Consider the following 20,227-nt stretch of genomic DNA (forward strand, 5'->3'; position numbering starts at 1 on the left):
AGAAGCAAGAAACTGTTCTGACCCTCGTTACGAGTGTGTAACTAATCAGACAGCTTAACTAAGAACATCTTCTCTTTGTCCATATAATATAGCCTTTAATTCTCCAGGGTACATCCATGTTCATGTACAACAAGATATGAGTACATAATACTGTATATATGTTTGTTGGTAAGATGATATAAGCCTGTAGGGCACAGGTCTTCAACCTGTAGCCCTCCAGATGTTGTGGAACTACATGTCCCAGCATGCCCTGACCGTTTTGGCATGCTCTTATAGGAAAAAATGTGGCAATTCATGTTGGAACCCATGCTGTAGGGTAAGCAGCCCTGTATTAACACAGCATCTCAACATATGATTCCAGATTAACTTAGCAGTAAGTAAAATGGAGGACATCACCCTTTGACCTGTCACCTGGCAAAAAGCAGCTAAGCATAGGAAAACAAATATAGATCTACACAGAATAAAGTAGACTTTGGCAGCAAAGTGCAGAACATGACTCAAATAAATCACTAACAAGATAATATGATATGTAAAAATGCTGTGGATACAGTACAGAAACACTCGGTGACCAACTGGCCATTTGCTTGTTTGGAGGATAAAGAATTGGGAAGTAAATGCTGGGTCACAGAGAATTTTTGGAAATCCCAGATCAAAGATGTAAACAATGAGTTTAGGTCTCCTACAGCTGGGTGGATGTTAGAAAACACCACCTAGCCCTGTCGCAGGGATAACAAGTGGTGGAGGAACCGCTGATTACTCTCTTAGTGGACTCAAGGGGAGACCCAAGGGAAGACTTAATGGATTGTCCCAATGGGGACACTCAAAGGTTGAGTAATTTAAGGTACAGTTGTCCCTTCTGTTTACTCGCTATTGTTTAAAAGTGAAAAGTGAACTGATTGAGACCTGATTGAGATCTGGAGAAAGTGGCAGGCCAGTCTGAAAGATAAGACACTCTTTGCTAAATTGTGAGAGAAATGTGAATTGATCGCTATTTGGTTACCACTAGCCATGTCACATATTGCGATCCAGCGAATGATTTTCCGTATTACTTGGTGTGACTTTTCCACACAATGCTCATCATGTTCAATGCTTTGCAACTACCAAGTCCCAGAGACTCCAGCTGACAAAATGTGAGAGAACTAGTGCACCAAGTAGATGTAGCAAACAGTCAAGGACACATCGCAACCAAGAATCACAATCCAAATACATACTCCGAAGCCAAAAGTCAAACTAAGCAATAAGGTAAGTAGAATCTGTTTGTGGTTGTCGCTATTTAGCACATTTTCAACCCTCTTCCCTAAGGGCACCATTGGGCATGGATTCCATATTTAGGAATACAGGTAATCTACCAGGACCGTTGTTACCATGCAGTATTATGAATGCATCACCTGATTGAACTGTCTGTGCAGCTGTTCAGTGGCATCATAACTAACCTCCACACTCCAATATCATAGCCACTAATAAAGATGTACCAGTAGATCGGACATATCCCAGGGGAGATGCCGTCAAAGATTTCTATTGGCGCATCACATTACATTGTGGCCCTTATTCTGATCGCTTTGCTCGCACCCGAATTTGGCCAGTGTGCCGATGTTGTGCATATACGCATGCACAGAACCATTTCTGCGCATGTCTGTACGCAGGGAGCGAGCGAACTCAAGAGAAGTCCGATTGCCGAGTGCTCGCTCCTGGCCTTCCGAGCAGGGGGTGGAGAGGGGCGTTGCGGCCTGATCAGGGTCATTACCATTTGCGCAAGCCCTGCGTTTCATGGGCGTCCCTATTAAAACGCAGGGTGTGCATATGGAAATGTGGTTGTGACGTGCGCGCGCGGGGGGGGGGGGGGCGGACAGCTGACAACTGGATGTCAGCTGTCTGCCCATATCCCTGCTTTTCTTCGCTCATGTGTATGAATGGATGTTTACATAAAACATTCGTTCGCATGCCGACCGGCCAAATTCGGCGTGCGACTGGGCGTCGCCGGCATCCATTCACTAGACGGGGTTTGGTACATTCACTTCGGTCCAAGCAAAGCGATCAGAATAAGGGCCTCTGAGTAAACAGGAGAAAATTTCTTCTCTTCTAATGATTTCATGTTTCATGGAGGTGGGGAAGTAATTTGCTAATCTCACTGGTGGTGTGAGCCATATGAAAGTACCTTCTGGAATTTGGAATACAATGTACTACTTAGAGTTTCGAAGGTTCACTTTAAGCAAGTGTGACTTAGACCCCAATGTTGAAATGTGCATAGATATGTCCACGCCCCTCTCCTAATCCAGTATATACAAAGGATGTAACGCTGTTCACTCTCACATTCATCCTCACTCTTCCAGCACAATGATAGCTGCAGTATTACTCTGTGTTATCCTCACAGTACTCATCTGGGTGGCCTTTCTCAGGAGGTGCAGGTGAGTCACTATGTTTTACCCCTATATCCCAGCCAGAATGTACTGCAAGATAAGAGAGAGAGAAAGAGAGAGAGAGAGACAGAGAGAGGGGAGAGAGAGAGAGGAAGAGAGAGAGACATTAGGTCTCAGCTTCTCCTCTGTAGATGGACTCAAGATACTGGCCCTTATTCAGATCTGATCGCAGTACAAATTTATTCTCAAAATGGGCAAAACCATGTGCACTGCAGGTGGGGCAGATGTAACATGTATAGAGAGAGTTAGATTTGGGTGAGTTATTTTGTTTCTGTGCAGGGTAAATACTGGCTGCATTATTTTTACACTGCAATTTAGATTTCTGCTTCAAGACCCCCCAACCAAATTGAATTCTCTCTGCACATGTTACATCTGCCCCACCTGCAGTGCACATAGTTTTGCCCATTTGAAGAACAAATTTGTACTGCGATCAGATCTGAATAAGGGCCACTGTACGTACACATCTAGGGACTAACTGCAGGAATACAGCAATTTAAACAACTGTTTGGTACAGTATTTGTGGGTTTTTTCCTGCACACATTTATATTAGGTTTACAATGTATATTTTTAATGTATAAGAGATAAGACTGTGTGCACAGAGATATGTATTGATTTCACATATGTCTACATATATTAGGATAACTATTATCAATTGTATTATTGTTATTGTATAAGAAATGATAATATTGAGTACATTTAGCCATATAAATGTACCCGCATATGGTTATATGTTGTGTGACAAAATGTCAAAGCTTTTTAGCAGGTGTGTGCGGATGAAGGATGTGATAAATCAGGTTATAAATATATTAATACATAAAATGTCACTGATCCAACATACAAGAGATTCAAAATATAGGGACTAGTTCAGCATGGTTCACTAATTTGGGAAAACGTATATCGAGTGATTATCGTCTGACTGCGTACATATTGGGCCTTATTTTGATTCATTCGAACGCACGGAGGACCCCGATAACGGGGTTTTTACTGCATTTCTGTTTTAGAGAATCTCCCCCCTAAAGGATATAAAGCACCAGCCAATCAACTCCCAACTGTCATTTTTAATCAGAGTTCATTGGCTGGTGCTTTATCTCCTTTTACTTTATCTCCAGTTTATCTCTTCTCCAGGCTTAATATTCTGCCCCATTGTATGTTTTATCCATGGAAAAGTTCCTATACAACATTCTAGTGTAATCTTTTCTTATATAGATTACTAGTAAGCCCGTTTGAAGCAAGTGCTTCGAAAGCTAGATGTAGTTTCACTTGCGGGCTCGCTACGCTAACCACCTATTCTATTCTCCCTCTATGAGGGTCGTGGACCCCCACGAGGGAGAATAGCCGGTGGCCGTCGGGAACTCGTGTGTCTGTATTGTAACAGTCGGGATCCCGATGTCAGGTACAGTAAATGACTGTCGGGATCCCGACTGTCGAGACCCTGTCCGGCACCCATATTAAGTGCAGGTGCTTTTTGACATATGGTGTGCACTTAAGCATTTATTCATTTATTTATCACAAATGTAGTGCCAGTGGGTACCTGGTCAAGTATTCATGTAGTTTTTGTGGCCTCCATTCTGAGATGGCATTAACAGAACAGGGGTTTTGTGGACATGAATCTGTGCTTCCCGGACACAGGTGAGGGGGGTCGGTGCGGTTCGGCAGGGGTCTGTGCGGGGTGGCGGTGGGTCGGCCTCTATGGGGCATCGTCAGATTTTTCTGGCGATGCCCCCCGCCGCGGTAACCCGGCAGGGGATGCTTAAAGCATCCCAAAATGCGGTAAAAACACAGATAACGGGGTTTTTACCGCATTTTTAATTTATAGAGAATCTCCCCCTTAAGATGGAAAGACACTGGACAATATATCTTTAACGATATGGTCGATATCGATATCGTTGATGATATTGCGTATATATATCGTCCAGTCTGTACAGTCAATATCATTATCCATGCCTGCGTACTTGGGTCGTTAACGCCCCTATCATCTGTACATGCAGTTAAATCTGACAATATCATCAGCAACTGCATATATGGAGTAAGGGGTGGGTGACCTCACTGACCGATATAATGAATTATATTGGCCAGTGTTTACGCTCAAAATCACTCTCTTGCGGTATCGCCAATATGGTTAACTATATATATATATGGGCTGCCATGGGACCCCTTTAGTGTGTACCCTGCATTAAGCCAGTGAGAGGCATCATGAAGTGGGTGTGGCTTCATGTCCCGACCCCTGTTTTTTGTCACTAAAGGAGTCCGAGAGATGTGGGCTGCCTCCTGCTCGCCTGTGCTTCCCGGCTCCTACACGTGACAGGAGCTGTGTACTGCATGTGATGTTACAGTGCAGCACCTGACTACTGTTACTGAGCAGGAGACGGCTTTTTGGTGTCACTCTCCTGCACCCCCTGTACTAGTGACACCATTGGAGCTTTTGGAGGGGACACTGTAGGGACTTTTCCTATTTGTCAAGCTCCAATTCACTGGTATTGCTGGCGTGCTGGCAATCGGAGCTTAAAGTGGTCCTGGAGAGGTGGTGGAACTAATTTCTCCTGTCAATGAAAGCCCACAGGAGCCTGGGCCAGTTCCAGGGTTTTTGGCATCCCTGCAAACTACAATACCCTATCTCCCATATTTTATATAAAGACGGTGGTCTCCAATGGCGGCTGGTACCTTTTTGGCACATGTACAGGCACTGGGACCAGCACATGCGCAGTACAGACGTGGGTACTGCGCATGGGCAGACTCTGGATTTTATTGGCTGCTGAATGGCAGCCCATAGAGAGACGTCCAGGAGGTAGGGAATACCTCCCAAAGGGACTGGCTTGGTGACTGGCAGGTTGGACTTCCAATTGGAAGTCACTGCCAATCATAGTGAAGCCAGAGCAGTCTCACGGGCTGCATCTGGCTTCACTACAGTGGCGGGTTTTACCTGGGGGGCTGCAGCCCTGCAGCCCATAGGTAGAAACCACCACTGGTGGTCTCACAATAATATCCGCAATGCACAATCATATTCACATTTCACATTACACCACATGTAGTGACCCTAAATCATATTACACCACATAGTAGTGCCGCTTATTCACATTATGACACACATTAGTTCCCCTTATTCAAGTTATGCTACACAGTAGTACTCCTTATACATGTATACCACACAGTAGTGTCGCTAACACATAATACCCACAGCAGTATTGCTTATATACATAATACCAAAAGCAGTAGTATCAGTTATACATACAGTACCTTTCTCTGTCCGTCGAGCAGTTTCCTCTCCTGTATTGTTCACTTAAGCAGTGGGGATGGCATGACATAACAGATGACTGTGAGAAAAGAGAGCCACTGGGACAGGATTTCTGGTGGAATTATTGTGCATGGCTGTGGTGGAGGTGTAACTGAGTTCACCCCTACCATTAGAGGCAGTGGAACTCAGTCCCCCCCCCACCACCACCACCACCACCACCACCACCACCACCACACACACACACACACACACACACACACACACACACACACACACACACACACACACACACACACACTTTAACCCCTGCTGGCGATAGACCTTGCTGGCTGCCTTTGACCATATTTCAGAAATATCAAGGCGTTCCATGTATATATCATTAACTTCAGATAAATCTGCTTTTATTAGCCCAAGTCCTGTTATCCATTGCAGTATGCATGAGTGACGCAGCAGCGACAGATCACACCTGCAAACTTTTATTGATAAATTGCAGCATCACAGATTTTCTATCACTGCTGATAGGCAGCAGTACAAAACCTCTTCTATTGCCACATTGCCGCAGTGCACTTTAACCGGTGTCCATGTTGACGGTGTCGACATTCAGGTAAAAAAAAACAGTAAAAAAACCCATGTCGACCTTTTGACTGTTGAAAGGTTGGGATTTTAATGAATAATATCTGACTCCATTATCTCAATTCTATGGATCATACGAGATCATTTATTCATCAAAGACAGAAATAATACATAAGGTTATGGAGGCATGGGGAGCCAGGCTGATGGGGATCGCTCCTCATCATGGATTACTCTGGGAAGACTGGTTGCATCGTCTCAGCTGCAGGTCTTCAGCCCAGCCCCCTTGCCCTTCAAGATATGGCATCCGACCACCCAGCCAAAGCTGTCACAATGGTGGTGATGGCTTAGGGTTTGTTACAGTTATATACCTGAAAACCTGCTGACTGTTACATATAAGGAATCACCCTAACTAACCAGTTAAAAATACATAGACATATATAGATGATTGACAAGTCTCCTGTAGGGTTTCTCTTTAAATCCACTGAGGTAATAGGTTTCCACTGTCGCAATGCAATGTATACTGGGATATCTTTGGATCGCCATATGACTTCTGACAGGAATAGAAAATGTCCTTGATAGTCTTAGAAGAAATGTTTTACAACTGATGCACAATTAATATAATCGAAATCCATTTTATCACTGTCGACCTAACCCATGTTGAAATAATGACCCTGTCAACCTAACCCATGTCGACCTAGACTCATGTTAACCTTCCTGCATGTCGACCTAGACAAATGTCGACCTAAATGCATGTTGACCTAATGGTGTCGACCTAACAACTTGCTGGTGACCCAATGACCGTATCTCTCCTGTACAATGTTGGAGCTTCTGTTTAGCGTATGTTTATACTGAGAGCAGTCTGTGATGTATCTGTATAGCGCTCCCGCCAACTCATTTATTATGGACTGCTAGAAATAGCTCATGTGTTTACGCACTGTATACAGTCACATTTCACAGAGTACACAACTGTAAGGGCACATTATCAGCAAACTCTTCCTATGGTGCTGTCAGCAAGTCACTTGTTACAAATATGAGCTTCATTGTAGACTAAACAGGCTGTGACCGAGGAGTGGGAGCAATGGTACGGAGTTACCCTCATGGATTGATAGGTCTACAGGGTGAGATTTAATAGGATGGGAGATTCAGAAAGTGAGAGATTTGGTAAGAAATCTCCAGTTGTTTTAAAACGGCAATCATTTACACTGCAAAATCAAACTAGTTTTGCAGTGTAAATGGTTGCCACTTTAAGACAGTCAGTAGGTCGACAGCAAAAGGTCAGCATGCAGCTGGTTGACAGGGTAAAAAGGTCAACATTCAAAAGATTGACATGAGTCATAGGGTCGCACTGGGAGGCCCCTGCCCTCATGGTTGAGGTTTCCACATGTGCATCTGCCTGGGCGATTTATAATGTTGCCAGGCCGTTCACAGTGGGAGGGAGGGATGGGGGCGGATGGGGCGTTGGCTGCACTGGGACATGTGCGTCCCCATTAAAACGCTGGGCGTTCCCATGGGTATGTGGGAAGGCCGATGCCTACCGTGGGCAGGCGGCTGATGTCACATGAAGTCAGCCGCCCGCCCGGTCTCTGTCCCGGTGGCCATAAATATAAGAGACTGACATATTTGGGAAGTCAGGGGAAATCATTGAATGTGCTGCGGGCACATGCGAGGTGATGTGGCTTTGGAACATATCCCTTTGCATGGTTGCGAGGGGAAATGGCGGCGAGGAGGGGGGGGGGTATTTGTAGCGGCGTCATCACATGGAAGTGATAAGCTGCGAGCTTTGCAGCTTACTGAGTCCATTAGAATGACCCCCTGGGTGTCATAGTGGTGAGTGATGCTCCTGTCCTCACTGATATAAAAAGGGAAATAGAGCACTCACCAAAAATACTACTTTATCACATTTACTGAAGAAAAAAAACATTATCACAATTATTTCACTAAATTATCGCGTTGATTTATTCGAGTTATCACTTCCAGTTTCCCCGGAAGTGATGCTGTGCACTCCATCAGGCAGGAAATGCTGATGGGCATGCTATTGACTAATTGTTAAGGGTATTTATACCGGGGCCCGGTGACTGTGATGTGGGCTCCTGCTCTCTAAAGGTGGGTATACACGGATAGATTTGGCAAAAGATCTGGGCGTTCCCAATCGATCGAAAAGACCAATCGTTCAAATCGTTTCGTGTTTAGGAACGATATGGCCAGCGATGCGCGCACCCGCCAGTCGTTAGTAGAGGTCACTGATCTTTCCTGCATGCAGAAAGATCAGCGACCAATCGTTAACGATGTGTACCAATCGTTTCATGTGTATGCACGATGAACGATTTGGTAAGGCTAATTGACTGGCTCCCTCTCCCTCCAAAATCGTTAAAGATCAATCTTTCATGTGTAATCGTTTGCTCAATCGTTCATCATTTGTCACCAAATCGTTTGTGCAGGAGGTTCAGAGGAAATCGTTAACGAGATTGAATCGTTGGACAAATCTATCCGTGTGTACGCACCTTAACACTAGAGAGTCTATTTGACATCAATGTTGTATGTTGGATCGTTGGATTAAGCTTAATATTGATATTGGAATTTCCTTGACAAACCGTCCATGAATATAGGATCGAAACTTTTGAGTGATATTCAATTTATTGACAGCATCACTGTTTTTTTTCTTCAATAGATGTGAAAAAGTTTTATTTCTGGTGAATGCTCTATTTCCATTTTTTAAGGGATCCCTATGGACTATATATTTATATATGTGTATATACATTTATTTATTTTTACTGCAGTCGCACTAAACAATATATTTTTCTATCATTGCAGACGGCGGAATGAGCCCCCCCTGGACCGTGGATTTATTCCCTGGCTTGGACATGCACTGGAGTTTGGGAAAGACGCAGCCACTTTTCTTACACGTATGAAAACAAAATATGGCAACATATTCACAGTATGTAACAGCTGATTGGCCAGCATTATACACTTTTTATTGTCAGATACAACCATCACAATGTGCACCTGATCTATGGCAGATGCAGTTACTTCATATGAATTTGGTCCCCGACATTAGCAGCTGTGCCTCCCTGTATGCATCCACTGTTGGCAACATTCCTGCAACACTCCCGTAACACACCCATAAAATAGACCATCCCCATGTATCCACTACTGTATGCCACATTGCTGTCACCACCTGAGAAAGCCTTATAGATTCTTAGATAATACATACCTCCCAACTGTCCTGATTACAGTGAGACAGTCCCGCTATTTGGAGACTGTCCTGCTGTCCCTCCCGCAGCTTGCAGAGGGCAGGGCAGTTGGGGGGCACTGGAGATCAACGCTGCTCTGCCAGTGATCGCTGGAGAGATGCCGTGCACAAGCCCGCCCCACAGCATCTCTTCAGCGGGAGGGCATGGAGGGAGCCAGGGGCTTCCCAGTCGCTAGGGGAGTGCTGAGCACTCCCCCTGAAAATGCTAAAAATGGGGGTTGCAGCACTAGGCCATGCCCCTTTTATCCAATGCCATGTCCACTCGCACCATAGATCCAACCGCTTGGGGAAATAGAAAAGTTGGGAGGTACGGGAAAGTCCTCTCTGGAAGTATATGAAGCCTCCTTGCCATTAGTGATGCAAAGAATAAATGTGATACCCCTGATCCTGTGTGTCCCTACACATGCTAACATTCATGTTATATTTATCTGTATGGCTATATATAATATTGTATTTGTGTCTGCCACAGAAAGAGTGAGTGATAAAGTGGTGGTCCAACAGATGGTCACATGATTTAGAGCAGGGCTGAGCAACACCGGCCCTCCAGATGTTAGTGAACTACACATTACAGGATGCTTTGCATTAGTTTTGCTATGGGGCCATGCTGAAACTGATGCAAGGCATGCTGGGATGTGTAGTTCGCTAACATCTGGAGGGCCGGTGTTGCCCAGCCCTGACTTAGAGGCTGCTGGAGCCAGGACATGGGGCTGATGGGAATTGTGAGGGCAGTTAGTGAGAGCTTTGTGGTAATGGAGAATGCGCTGCGCTGGGTGTGACAGAGCAGCACAGGCCGGCCATTGAGTCCTCTGGTGGTTACATGCAGGTAGCTTCCATGTGTCTCTCTTCTTTAATTTGATTCAAAAAACATACCGAGCGTCTCTGTTGTATCATAGGCCTTTATTATTGAAGATCTATGACTGCTATTGTGTGCTTATTGGAAATCAGCTTCATATAAACACGCAATCCGCCTCAAAAACTGTAGTACGGGATTCTCAGTCCCTGCCACTGATTTAATGCAGCTTTTTCCCTGTGTTTGTATATCTCAGCATGTGACAGATACATTCCCTTTATATACTGCCCAATGCATAAATACATGCACAATTGTCCATGTATTGTATGTTATATTAATAAAGATTAACCCCTTCAGTGGTGGGTTGTTTTTTTTAGGTGCTCCCCACTGGGCGAGTGTTTTCTGGGGATCGCTCTCTAAAAAAATCCCCACCACTGTATCACCGGGTCCGGGCAGCGCAGCTGAAGAGTCTATCAGCCGCTGCCCGGCCCTGCCCCCGGCAACCCGACTGTGTGTGGTGTGACGTTACAAGGTCACGCTGCACACAGCAGGGGGGAAGGAGGCAGGGCCAGGCAGCAGGAGCCGGGCAGCCTCTGAAGCTGAGTGCGGCGCTGATCTCAGTGCTCAGCTCAGGTGCACTGCCCGGAGGAAGGGAACGCAAGCAGTGGCACTCCCAAGAATTTTCCGGTTTTGCCAGTCTGCGCACTGAAGCAAAACCCGGGAAAATCTCGGAAGTGCGACTGAAGGGGTTAAAATCGGATCAAACATTTTTTTTATTTATTAACAGTTTCTTATATAGCGTACACATTTAATCACACAGATGATGAGTTTGCCGCAAGGGAATTTGATGAATCAGCTTCATTAGGTTCTGCAGACTGGTCGCTGTTGCCACTGGGGCTGATGAACTTATTTAGAGAGATTTATCTCTGGGATTTTTGGCTGACACATCTGGTGTCTTGCATGGAGAGGACTGAGAACTTGAAGCAGCGCAGCTGAGTTGTTCCAACCAATTATCTTCCTCTTCAGCAAGGAACTGTAGGAGCTTGTGATTCCATAATGGCCAGGAAGTTTAAGTCCACTCTTGGCAGAGCTTTTATCCTCAGGGCTGTTGAGTGGAGTGGTCCTAGAGCGGTCACCCGATTGTTGCTCATTCAGTCTTCTCGTCAAGTTGTCTGGCAACAAGGCAGCATTTGCTACAGGTGTTTCAAATGAAGACGTCTCAATTCCACTGCTGGCTTGTCTCGTTCTCCAATTCTGCACTAGCGCTGCATTCATCATCCTCTTTCTTTCTCTTTCTGCATTCCTGTAGAGTAGGCATTCCCAACCACGGTCCTCAAGGCACACCAACAGTGCAGTTTTAGTGATATCCAGGCTTGAGCACAGGTGACTTAATTAGTACCTGAGGGATTATGATTAAACCATCTGTGCTGAAGCCTGGATATCACTAAAACCTGCACTGTTGGTGTGCCTTGAGGAACGTGGTTGGGAATGCCTGCTGTAGAGCATTGAGAACAGATTCTTTTGGGCAAGGATCTGGGACACTCGGAACAGAAGCGAATGCTGGAACTGCTCGTAGCAGCTTATCCAAAATGGGTGACCGGGCGATAGTCTGGTCCGGACATGGAAATTCACAGCAACTGTACTGTGAACCATAGTATTTTTTCACAACTACAGAGGCTTTCATTGGTACTCATCTAAATTCACCATTGTAAGAGATCTTGGCAAACTATATTGGGGCTGGTGGTTTGGGTAACATCTGCGTGGACTTGCGTAAAATTGTATTATAAAAAAGTCTAGAGATTCCTCAATACAACATTCACACATCAAAGTAATGTTGGCAGGGGCGACTTCAGTGTGTATGAAACCTCTGGCAATAGCTAGCATTACAAAGAAAAAGTCCTTTCCAGAATAGTCCATATAGTCCAGTTGGGCCAAAAATGTCAGTAGCCCAGAAACCACAAGTGTTTTTTTCTCACACCAGCCAATCATTTAGCAGACAGTCAGAAAATGCTTGTGATTGGCTGTGCTTTTAATTAAGGGCACGGTCATTCAGCATTGGAGCTCTTTGTAATTCCTATTTCCCTGGCCATGAGAGTCAAGGTAATGGCTAAAACATAAACATTTATTAAACTTGTGGAACAACACGTACCAATATCACTCTGTGGCAGACATTAAATATTTGGGAATAATTACATTTATTTATTTCAGTATCTGCCAATATCCCGCCCTCAAGAAATGGGAGGGGCAAAACAAATCCATGTATATAAGGGTTAATGTTTCCGCTACTCTTTTATTGTGCAAAGATAATCTATTATTTTTTGTCCTCATTTCATTGAAATGAGGTTATGTACAGTAAATGAATAACTGGTCATGTTAAATACAACTAGCTGTCAATTTCCAAACATTCCAGAATTGAACAACATTTCAATCAGCCATTGGATGCGTCATTGTTAATCCCAAAGGCATTTCACTGAGGCCTACAGAATGTGTTTCTACATAACTTCGCTTTGATCCAATTCATTCTACATACAAGATATGGCTGTGTCTTAAATTCGAAAAGGAAACACAATGTAGAAAAAATACAACTCATTTCCAAAAAATGTGTAGCTTAAAGGGAAGATTTAGTAACAATTACAGAGCTTTTAGCTGTGAACACAAACAAATCCTACTAAGTGGAGGAGGGACAGCACAGTTTACATTCTGGCACTACACGTTTTCCTTGCTGCAAGCAGTCATGTCATGCAGGCGGATAAGTGCAACACCCTGATGGTCATCTATGAACCATAGGAAACCAGCCCCCGCAGCACAAGTGCAGACCACATCCTGGTGATCCCAGAACATGCACTAAGCTCCCAGCATTGCAGGACTTTGAAATGCTATATCGGTAGTAAACATAGGCAAATCTAGGGGGTGGTCCGGGGGTGCACAGGACCACCCATTAGCCCATATTGTAGCTGAGGGATGGAGCTTTCCAACGAGCCCAGCTCCGTGTCTCTAGCCCCCTGGGAACCGGAGATACGACCAGGCAAAGCTGGAACGTTTCCCTATAGGATAACATGGGACCCACTAATTCCGACCCCCTCCCAGTTCAACGGCTGCCAGTTCCCCCTTCGGCATCACTGAAGCTCGAAGTTGATCTCAGTCTAACCCAAATCGCTGGGCCTTCAATCTGATACCAGGCTGGATCCATATGGGTTAATTGGTTCCAGGGATATTGAGGTTAAACCATTTTTTTTTTTCATTTCTTAAATGCAATTTCATGACTGTTTATGTTCTTTGAGGGCAGATTTCTCTGGAACCAAACAGCCCAGTTTCATGGGACCAAAATCATTCAAAGCCAACTCAAAAGTTCTTCAATATGATACTGGTCTCATGTAAATGGGTCAGTTGGTTCCGAAGATATAGCTGGTTGGTTAAAGGGGGGTAGGGAGAGGGGAGTGGTTGTCTCTCCCCCTCACACCAGAAAATGCAGGGACTAGGCTGGTGTATAAGGGGTCAGCCTGGGAATGTCCCTGCATGATCCTGGGACCATATTCCCGGGTAAATCCCTGAATTTTCTGTTGTGAAAGGGGTATTATTTCAAACAGCCGTGACCTGCAGTGCTCTGAATACAGCCGGGCAGCCCCCTGCTCTCTGCCCAGCTGTCAATGAGTGTCACCCCTGCAGCTTCCACTCCAATTCTTCTTCCCACTTTCACCTCAGCCTCCCCCCCCCCCTTAATCATGTGGTGCGCCCGGCGTGCTCCCCGACGTCACGCACAACAACAGCGCGCACAATATTTCAAATGTCCACTCGGACACCAGAGGGGACACCAGGAGGGGAGTGGGAGCGTGCTCTGCGCTGTGCTCTGCTCCTCTCCCCATAGAAGCAGCTGCACCGCTCTCCATCTCTCCCCGCAGCAGCAGCGAAGGCTCATAAAAATTTACAGTAAGTGGCACTTTTGGGGGCATTGCTTAAGGGACGCTACAAGTGGCGGTATGTGGGGGCATTATGCATAATGTGTGGCTTAATGTGTAAGGGGCATTACGGTGTGCAGCATCATGTGTAAGCGGCATTATGTGTGCAGCATCATGTGTAAGGGAGATTATGTGTGCAACATCATGTGTAATGGGTACTATGGTGCGCGGCATCATGTGTAATGGGTACTATGGTGTGCGGCATCATGTGTAATGGGTACTATCAAGCAAGAACCCCCTAGCAATGAGCACGTAGGTAAGCAGCACTTATGTAGCAAATATGTAATGGGCATTACGGTTTGTTATATAGTATGTAATGGGCATCATGATGTGTGGCACAATGTGTAATGGGCATTTTAGTGTGTGGCCTTATGTGTAAGTGGCATTACGGCGTGTAGCTTTATGTGTAATGGGTATTACGGAGTTTGCTAAAATGTGTTATGGGCATTACTGTGTATGGTCTAAAGTGTAACACCACACCCCTTTTTGTGATGCCACGCCTCCTTCCCATGGGGCCACGCCCCTTTTTGCCGTGCGGCTGCGCCGCGCAAAGGTCCCCTGCTTTTATGTCTAGATTTGGGACCACCCATTACCATAATTCTAGATTCGCTTATGGTAGTAAACACACCACTAATACACCGTTACCAAAAATAGTACTGTGCAGTACTGTATCAAATTAAATGCGATCACCAGAAAAATGGCCTGATATCATGATTTATGACCGATGGTCATTATCATGATATCCAATTAGAGGCCATTTTATTAGCTGAAATGGGCCCTCGATTGCGCAATAACAAATTAAATAAATTCCTGATTCCTTGTGTTATCATGGGTCCCATCTCTGCTTATCACAGATTATTCTTCAGGTGTCATATATACAGCGGTACTCTGGTGATAAAGAGTCCCTGGAGCTGACTACTAAACAGACGTCTAGTATCATAGCTCTCAGATACTACCAGTGGTGCAGCAGGTGGCAGTGCACCAGGGCCCCATGAGGACTAAGGGGTCCACTGCTGCCACTGTCACCCTCTTCTTGTCACCCACTAAAGGGGGCGTGGCCTCATGGAAGGAGGAATGGCATCACAAAAAGGGGCGTGGTTTTACACTTAAGACCACACACTGTAATGCCCATTACACATTTTAGCAAACTCCGTAATACCAATTGCATACTATATAACAAACAGTAATGCCCATTACATATTTGACACATAAGTGCCACTTACCTATGTGCTCATTGCTAGGGGGTTCTTGCTCAATGCCAGGGGCTTCATGCTCACTTCCAAGGGGGAATACAAGCTTGTTGCCAAGGGGGAATACATGTTTGTGGCCAAGAGGGAGATAAATGCTCATAGTAGTGATGTAGTCTAAGCAGGAGCATCAATATTTTCAGTTCTCCTGCTAGACTGCGAGCCAATAGGAGCTCGCAGTCCGGAAGTCAAATCAGGAGACGCTACCAATACCACCAATTCCGGAGAATTGGTGGTATTGGTAGAACTGAAAATACCGATGCTCCTGCTTAGAATACAGCCGGGCAGCGCACAGCTCTCTTTTCCCGGCTGTCATTTCTTTAAATTTGGTGCGTCCAGCAGCTGTCTCACATTCATAGACGTGCGCAGCCCATTTTATTAGAGGGTGCACAATTTGAGGGGTGTGTATCACCCCCTACTGGGCGTGTCTATCACCGCCTACTTATCAGATCTACCCCTTGGCAACGAGCAATTCCCTTACTATACAGCCGGGCAGAGCACAGCTGTATAAATTATATGCGGCTGGTGGTCTAATGGGTGGTCCGGTGCACCCCCGGACCACCCCTTAGATTCGTCTATGGGTCCATGTTGGCACGCCCGGTGAAGAGAAGGGGGGCAGTGGTGACCCAGCCGAAGCAGGGGAGAGCCAGGTGCACTATCTGGATTCTATATAAAATGTCTGTTACACTCACAGGCTGCCACTGCAGCGTCTACCACCCAGCTCCCAGGTCCTGGCTCACTGCTGCTTCAGTGACAGGCTCACCCGCGCTGGCTGTGGACTGCCTCCTGCCCGACTCCCGGCTCCTCCTCACTTTTGGCTGGCTCTCACTAGATCAGGCAGCAGGCGGATGTCAGGCCACTTCCACAGAGTAGTGAGCAGCCAGCAAAGTCACAGGTGACAGGGAGGGTAGGGGCGCCGCACCGCGGCCACTGCATACAATAAGGGTAGGGGGGAAGGGGGCGTCCCCGACGCTACTGCAGGCAGCACCGCTAAATCAAGGGTTGATTAGCAGAACATCGGGAGGCAATGGAGCCAGTGCCCCCCTTTAAGGCTGGCACCCGGCGGCAGACGACTCCATTCCCCCCGGGAGTTCCACCACTGAGAGAGTCAGAGATTTTGCGAGAGTTTTCCTATTTTTTAAAGCAGCAATCATTTTTACTGAAAAACAGGTTGATTTTGCCATGTAATTGATTGCCCCTTTAAAAAAATTAGTAAACTCTCCCAAAATCTCTAACTTTCTGATTCTCACACCCATTTGACCCTATATTTAGCCTTTGTATTTTTGAGACCCAAATGCGTGATTTTCCATTTTTCTGGCATTAAACTGTAATTGCCATGCTAGTCTTGACCATTCCGCTTTTCTACCTAGATCATCAACCATTTACCCCTCCATGTGTGTCTATCCTGTTGCAAAACCCTTTGTCTTCTGCAGTGGCGGCTAGTACCTTATGGTAGGAGGGGGCTGCAGCTGGTCCAGATGCCGGCACCCCCCTGATGCCGCCGCTCTTCCTGGTCCCTGACACACCATTCCCGGCACCTGTACAATGATGACAGGCACCAGGACTGGCGGATGCGCAGTACCGACCTCTGTACTGCGCATGCGGCCAGCTTCTATGGGCTGCTCCGGCAACAGCCCACAGAAGTGAAATGACGGTCCTGGCGCCTGTACAATACAGATGACAGGCACAGCTAACAAAGAGGCCAAGGACTGGGTGACTTGCAGGTAGGACTTCCAATAGGAAGTCACTGCCAGTCACAGTGCAGCCAGTACAGTCTCACAGACTGCATCTGGCTTCACTTCAGTGGTGGATTTTACCTGGGGTGGCTGCAGCCCATAGGTAAATACCACCACTGGTCATCTGCATTAAGGCATACTTTCCCTTCAATACCAGTTGCAATGTCACCAATAAAGATATTAAAAAGCACCGGTCATAGTAACCTGTCCTGTTTGTTCCTGCTAGATCCAGGTTGCTGGGAGATTTATTACAGTACTATTGGATCCCCATTCCTATGATAATGTTGTCATGGAGTCGAAAGACAAACTGGATTTTGAGAAATATGCAAACATTTTAAAGGAAAGAATGTTTGATATCAGACTCCCTGAATATAATGTGGGCGCAGAGAAGGCAATGCTAAGATTGTAAGTATTAATTATGTAACCAATAAAAAGTCCAGTGATTATAGAGCAGTGACAGTGAAATGGGCATTTATGGATTTACCCTTGTTTATTCTCTGTCAAAGTATCTTTCAATATATATATATATATATATATATATATATATATATATATATATATATATATATATATATATATATATATATATATATATATATAATGTGAATACTTTGTAGCCAGTAATTTGCTGTTGTTGAGGGTCAGATCCAGGAACATCTTATAAGACTGGTTGAAGACTTTTTCTTTTATTCACAAACAGGACCATCTAAAAATTGATCAAATATAATATTAACAAATACTGGACAACCTGCAGTATCAATACAGCAATTTTGTATACAACATCACTCCTAGGGACTGGCCATAACATATGCTTGAAGAATACATACCATTTTAGCCAAATAACATAGCAATGCTTATATGAGCCTTATGAGATCACTATGCCAGGTGTCTATGCAGTATGGCAGAGTTATCTCAAAAGGTTCATATAATCAACATGGAGGTTATTTATTAAATCTTGGAGAAAGATAAAGTGGCTAAAGTATAAGCCAATCAGCTTATGTCCTTTTTCTAGCACTACCTGTAAAGTGACAGTTAGGAGCTGATTAGCTTTTACTTTATTTCTCTCCACTTTATCTCTCTTCAGGATTTGATCAATCTCCTCTAATTTCTCGACTTCCACTGAGTAGTTTATAATCACAAGCATCACAAGGGGTGGGTGTGAGACACACTTGGGCATCACCCTTCTAATCTCCTCCACAGTGACAGGAGTTTGATGCTGCAATGTGACATTATCCTGTAGTAACCAGCTCCTGTGCCTTAGAAATAGCCAGCATTTCAGGCACCAGAGCCTACCCTAACCAATTTCATTCCCTAGGCAAGATCATAGCTGATGCCCCCCAGCTCCACCACTAGTTCCACCTCTGGCCCAGCACCTACCACCCACCACCCAGCAGCACAGGTCACAGCAGCAGTCCGTAAAACCTATCACCCCACAGCAATTATTATTTTGGTACCCTTCCCAGCAAGAGCATTGACACCCTCATCCCCATATTTTAAAAAGGCACAGTGCATGCTGAAGGTGTGCGGGGCAAAAAAGGGGTGTGTTCTTGCTGGGAAGGGTTGTGGTCACACATTAATTATTATGTCCTAGGCTTGGCATGCCCCTAGGCATTCCAAATGCCCTAGACATTTGCCTAGTTTGCCTATGCCTAGGGCCTGGCTCTGGCAGGCACATCCCTGGAGTGAGGGGTGCTTCCAGCAAGGACTTGTCTTAGGGATGGCCATCGACCATCAATAATTAGAAAACATCAATGGTTGATGGCCGAATAGTTTTGCCATTGATAGGGGAGAACCAGATGGTTTCCCGCCATCGATGACAAGGTTAAACGAATAGTTTTGTTTTCCTTTTTCCTGATACATGGAGCATAGCTCCGCCCAGGACACCCATGCAGCCCTGCCCCCATATTTTGATTGGCCCACAGGCCAATCAGTCAGAGAAAATGGATAACCATCGATATGTAAAAACATCGAAGGTCAGCCATTGCATAGTTATGGGCCATCGATGGTCAGTTGCACTTTTGCCATCGATGGTAAACATCGATGGCAAAGGCAATGATGGCCATCCCTAACTTGTCTCTGTTATAAAAGCAGGGGGTGCTGACACTGTTTTCTACCATGTTTTTCACATTTGTAGTTCACCATAAAGCCAGGCCCTGTAGCAATTCTGTTTCTTGAGGTTTCCCCATCAGCTGGGTGTCACGTAAAAAAAAATAATAAGTGTTGGTATTGTCCACAGCAACCAGATGCTAGCTATCATATTATTGCATCCATAAAAATCATAGACATAATCCGATTGGTTGTTAAGGGCAACATCTCTTAAATCTGCTTATCTGGAAATCAGAACCTAATTTCAGTAACAAAAAATGTAATTGTTTATTTCTTTTATTTTCTTATGTTTTAAATATACTTAGACATCTCCAAAACCAGAGTTTGCCACACTTGACAAAGTCAATGTTGTACAATCTGTCTATAATACTAAACGACAGCAGCGTGTCAGGGACAACATGGAGGGAAGATGGATTATTCAACTTCACGTATGGTACCATGTTAAGGTACATTTTATAATAAGTATATTTTATTTAGTTTGTTTATTGAAATCATCTGAATGAAATGCTCCATTGAGTGATCTTCCTGCAAAATGTTGGTTACTGTGTTTCAGGGCCGGGTATTTAACCCTGTTCGGTTCAGAGTCAACATCTCATGTAAAGAATATAAGTCATTCCAAGGAGGTCTACAATGAATTCAGAAAACTTGATCAGCTGCTAATGAAGAGTGCACGCGGCATATTATGTGCAGGTAGCACCATTTCTTCAATGATTACATTTTCCAAGGAACATAATAGGTTTCGAGTGACATGTATAAAATATCCATATACCCCTCCCACCAAGACTCAATGAACCAAGTGATTGGATATACTGTATGGTGTTTTTTATCATCTAGTGCAAGTGCAATTTTTATTCTCAGGTATCTTGCTCCCTGTATTGTATAGTGAGCACTAGAATGATCCCTGTATTGTATTTTGGTCA

At 45.0% G+C, this 20,227-nt stretch overlaps 1 protein-coding gene across 1 annotated transcript in view; it reads left to right on the plus strand.

Annotated features, from left to right (window-relative positions):
• Nucleotides 1–2,324: 2,324 nt before the first annotated feature.
• Nucleotides 2,325–20,227, plus strand: part of PTGIS (prostaglandin I2 synthase) — a 44,140-nt gene continuing 26,237 nt past the window's right edge. The window contains exons 1-5 of the mRNA XM_083146406.1: nt 2,325–2,405; nt 9,034–9,157; nt 17,428–17,606; nt 19,613–19,753; nt 19,861–19,997. Coding sequence (XP_083002532.1) covers nt 2,335–2,405; nt 9,034–9,157; nt 17,428–17,606; nt 19,613–19,753; nt 19,861–19,997 — 652 coding nt within the window. The 5' untranslated portion in view covers nt 2,325–2,334. The remainder of the gene's footprint in view (nt 2,406–9,033; nt 9,158–17,427; nt 17,607–19,612; nt 19,754–19,860; nt 19,998–20,227) is intronic.

Source organism: Crinia signifera, chromosome 6 (genome assembly GCF_055691185.1).
Source record: "Crinia signifera chromosome 6, ASM5569118v1, whole genome shotgun sequence".
Lineage (NCBI taxonomy): Eukaryota > Metazoa > Chordata > Amphibia > Anura > Myobatrachidae > Crinia > Crinia signifera.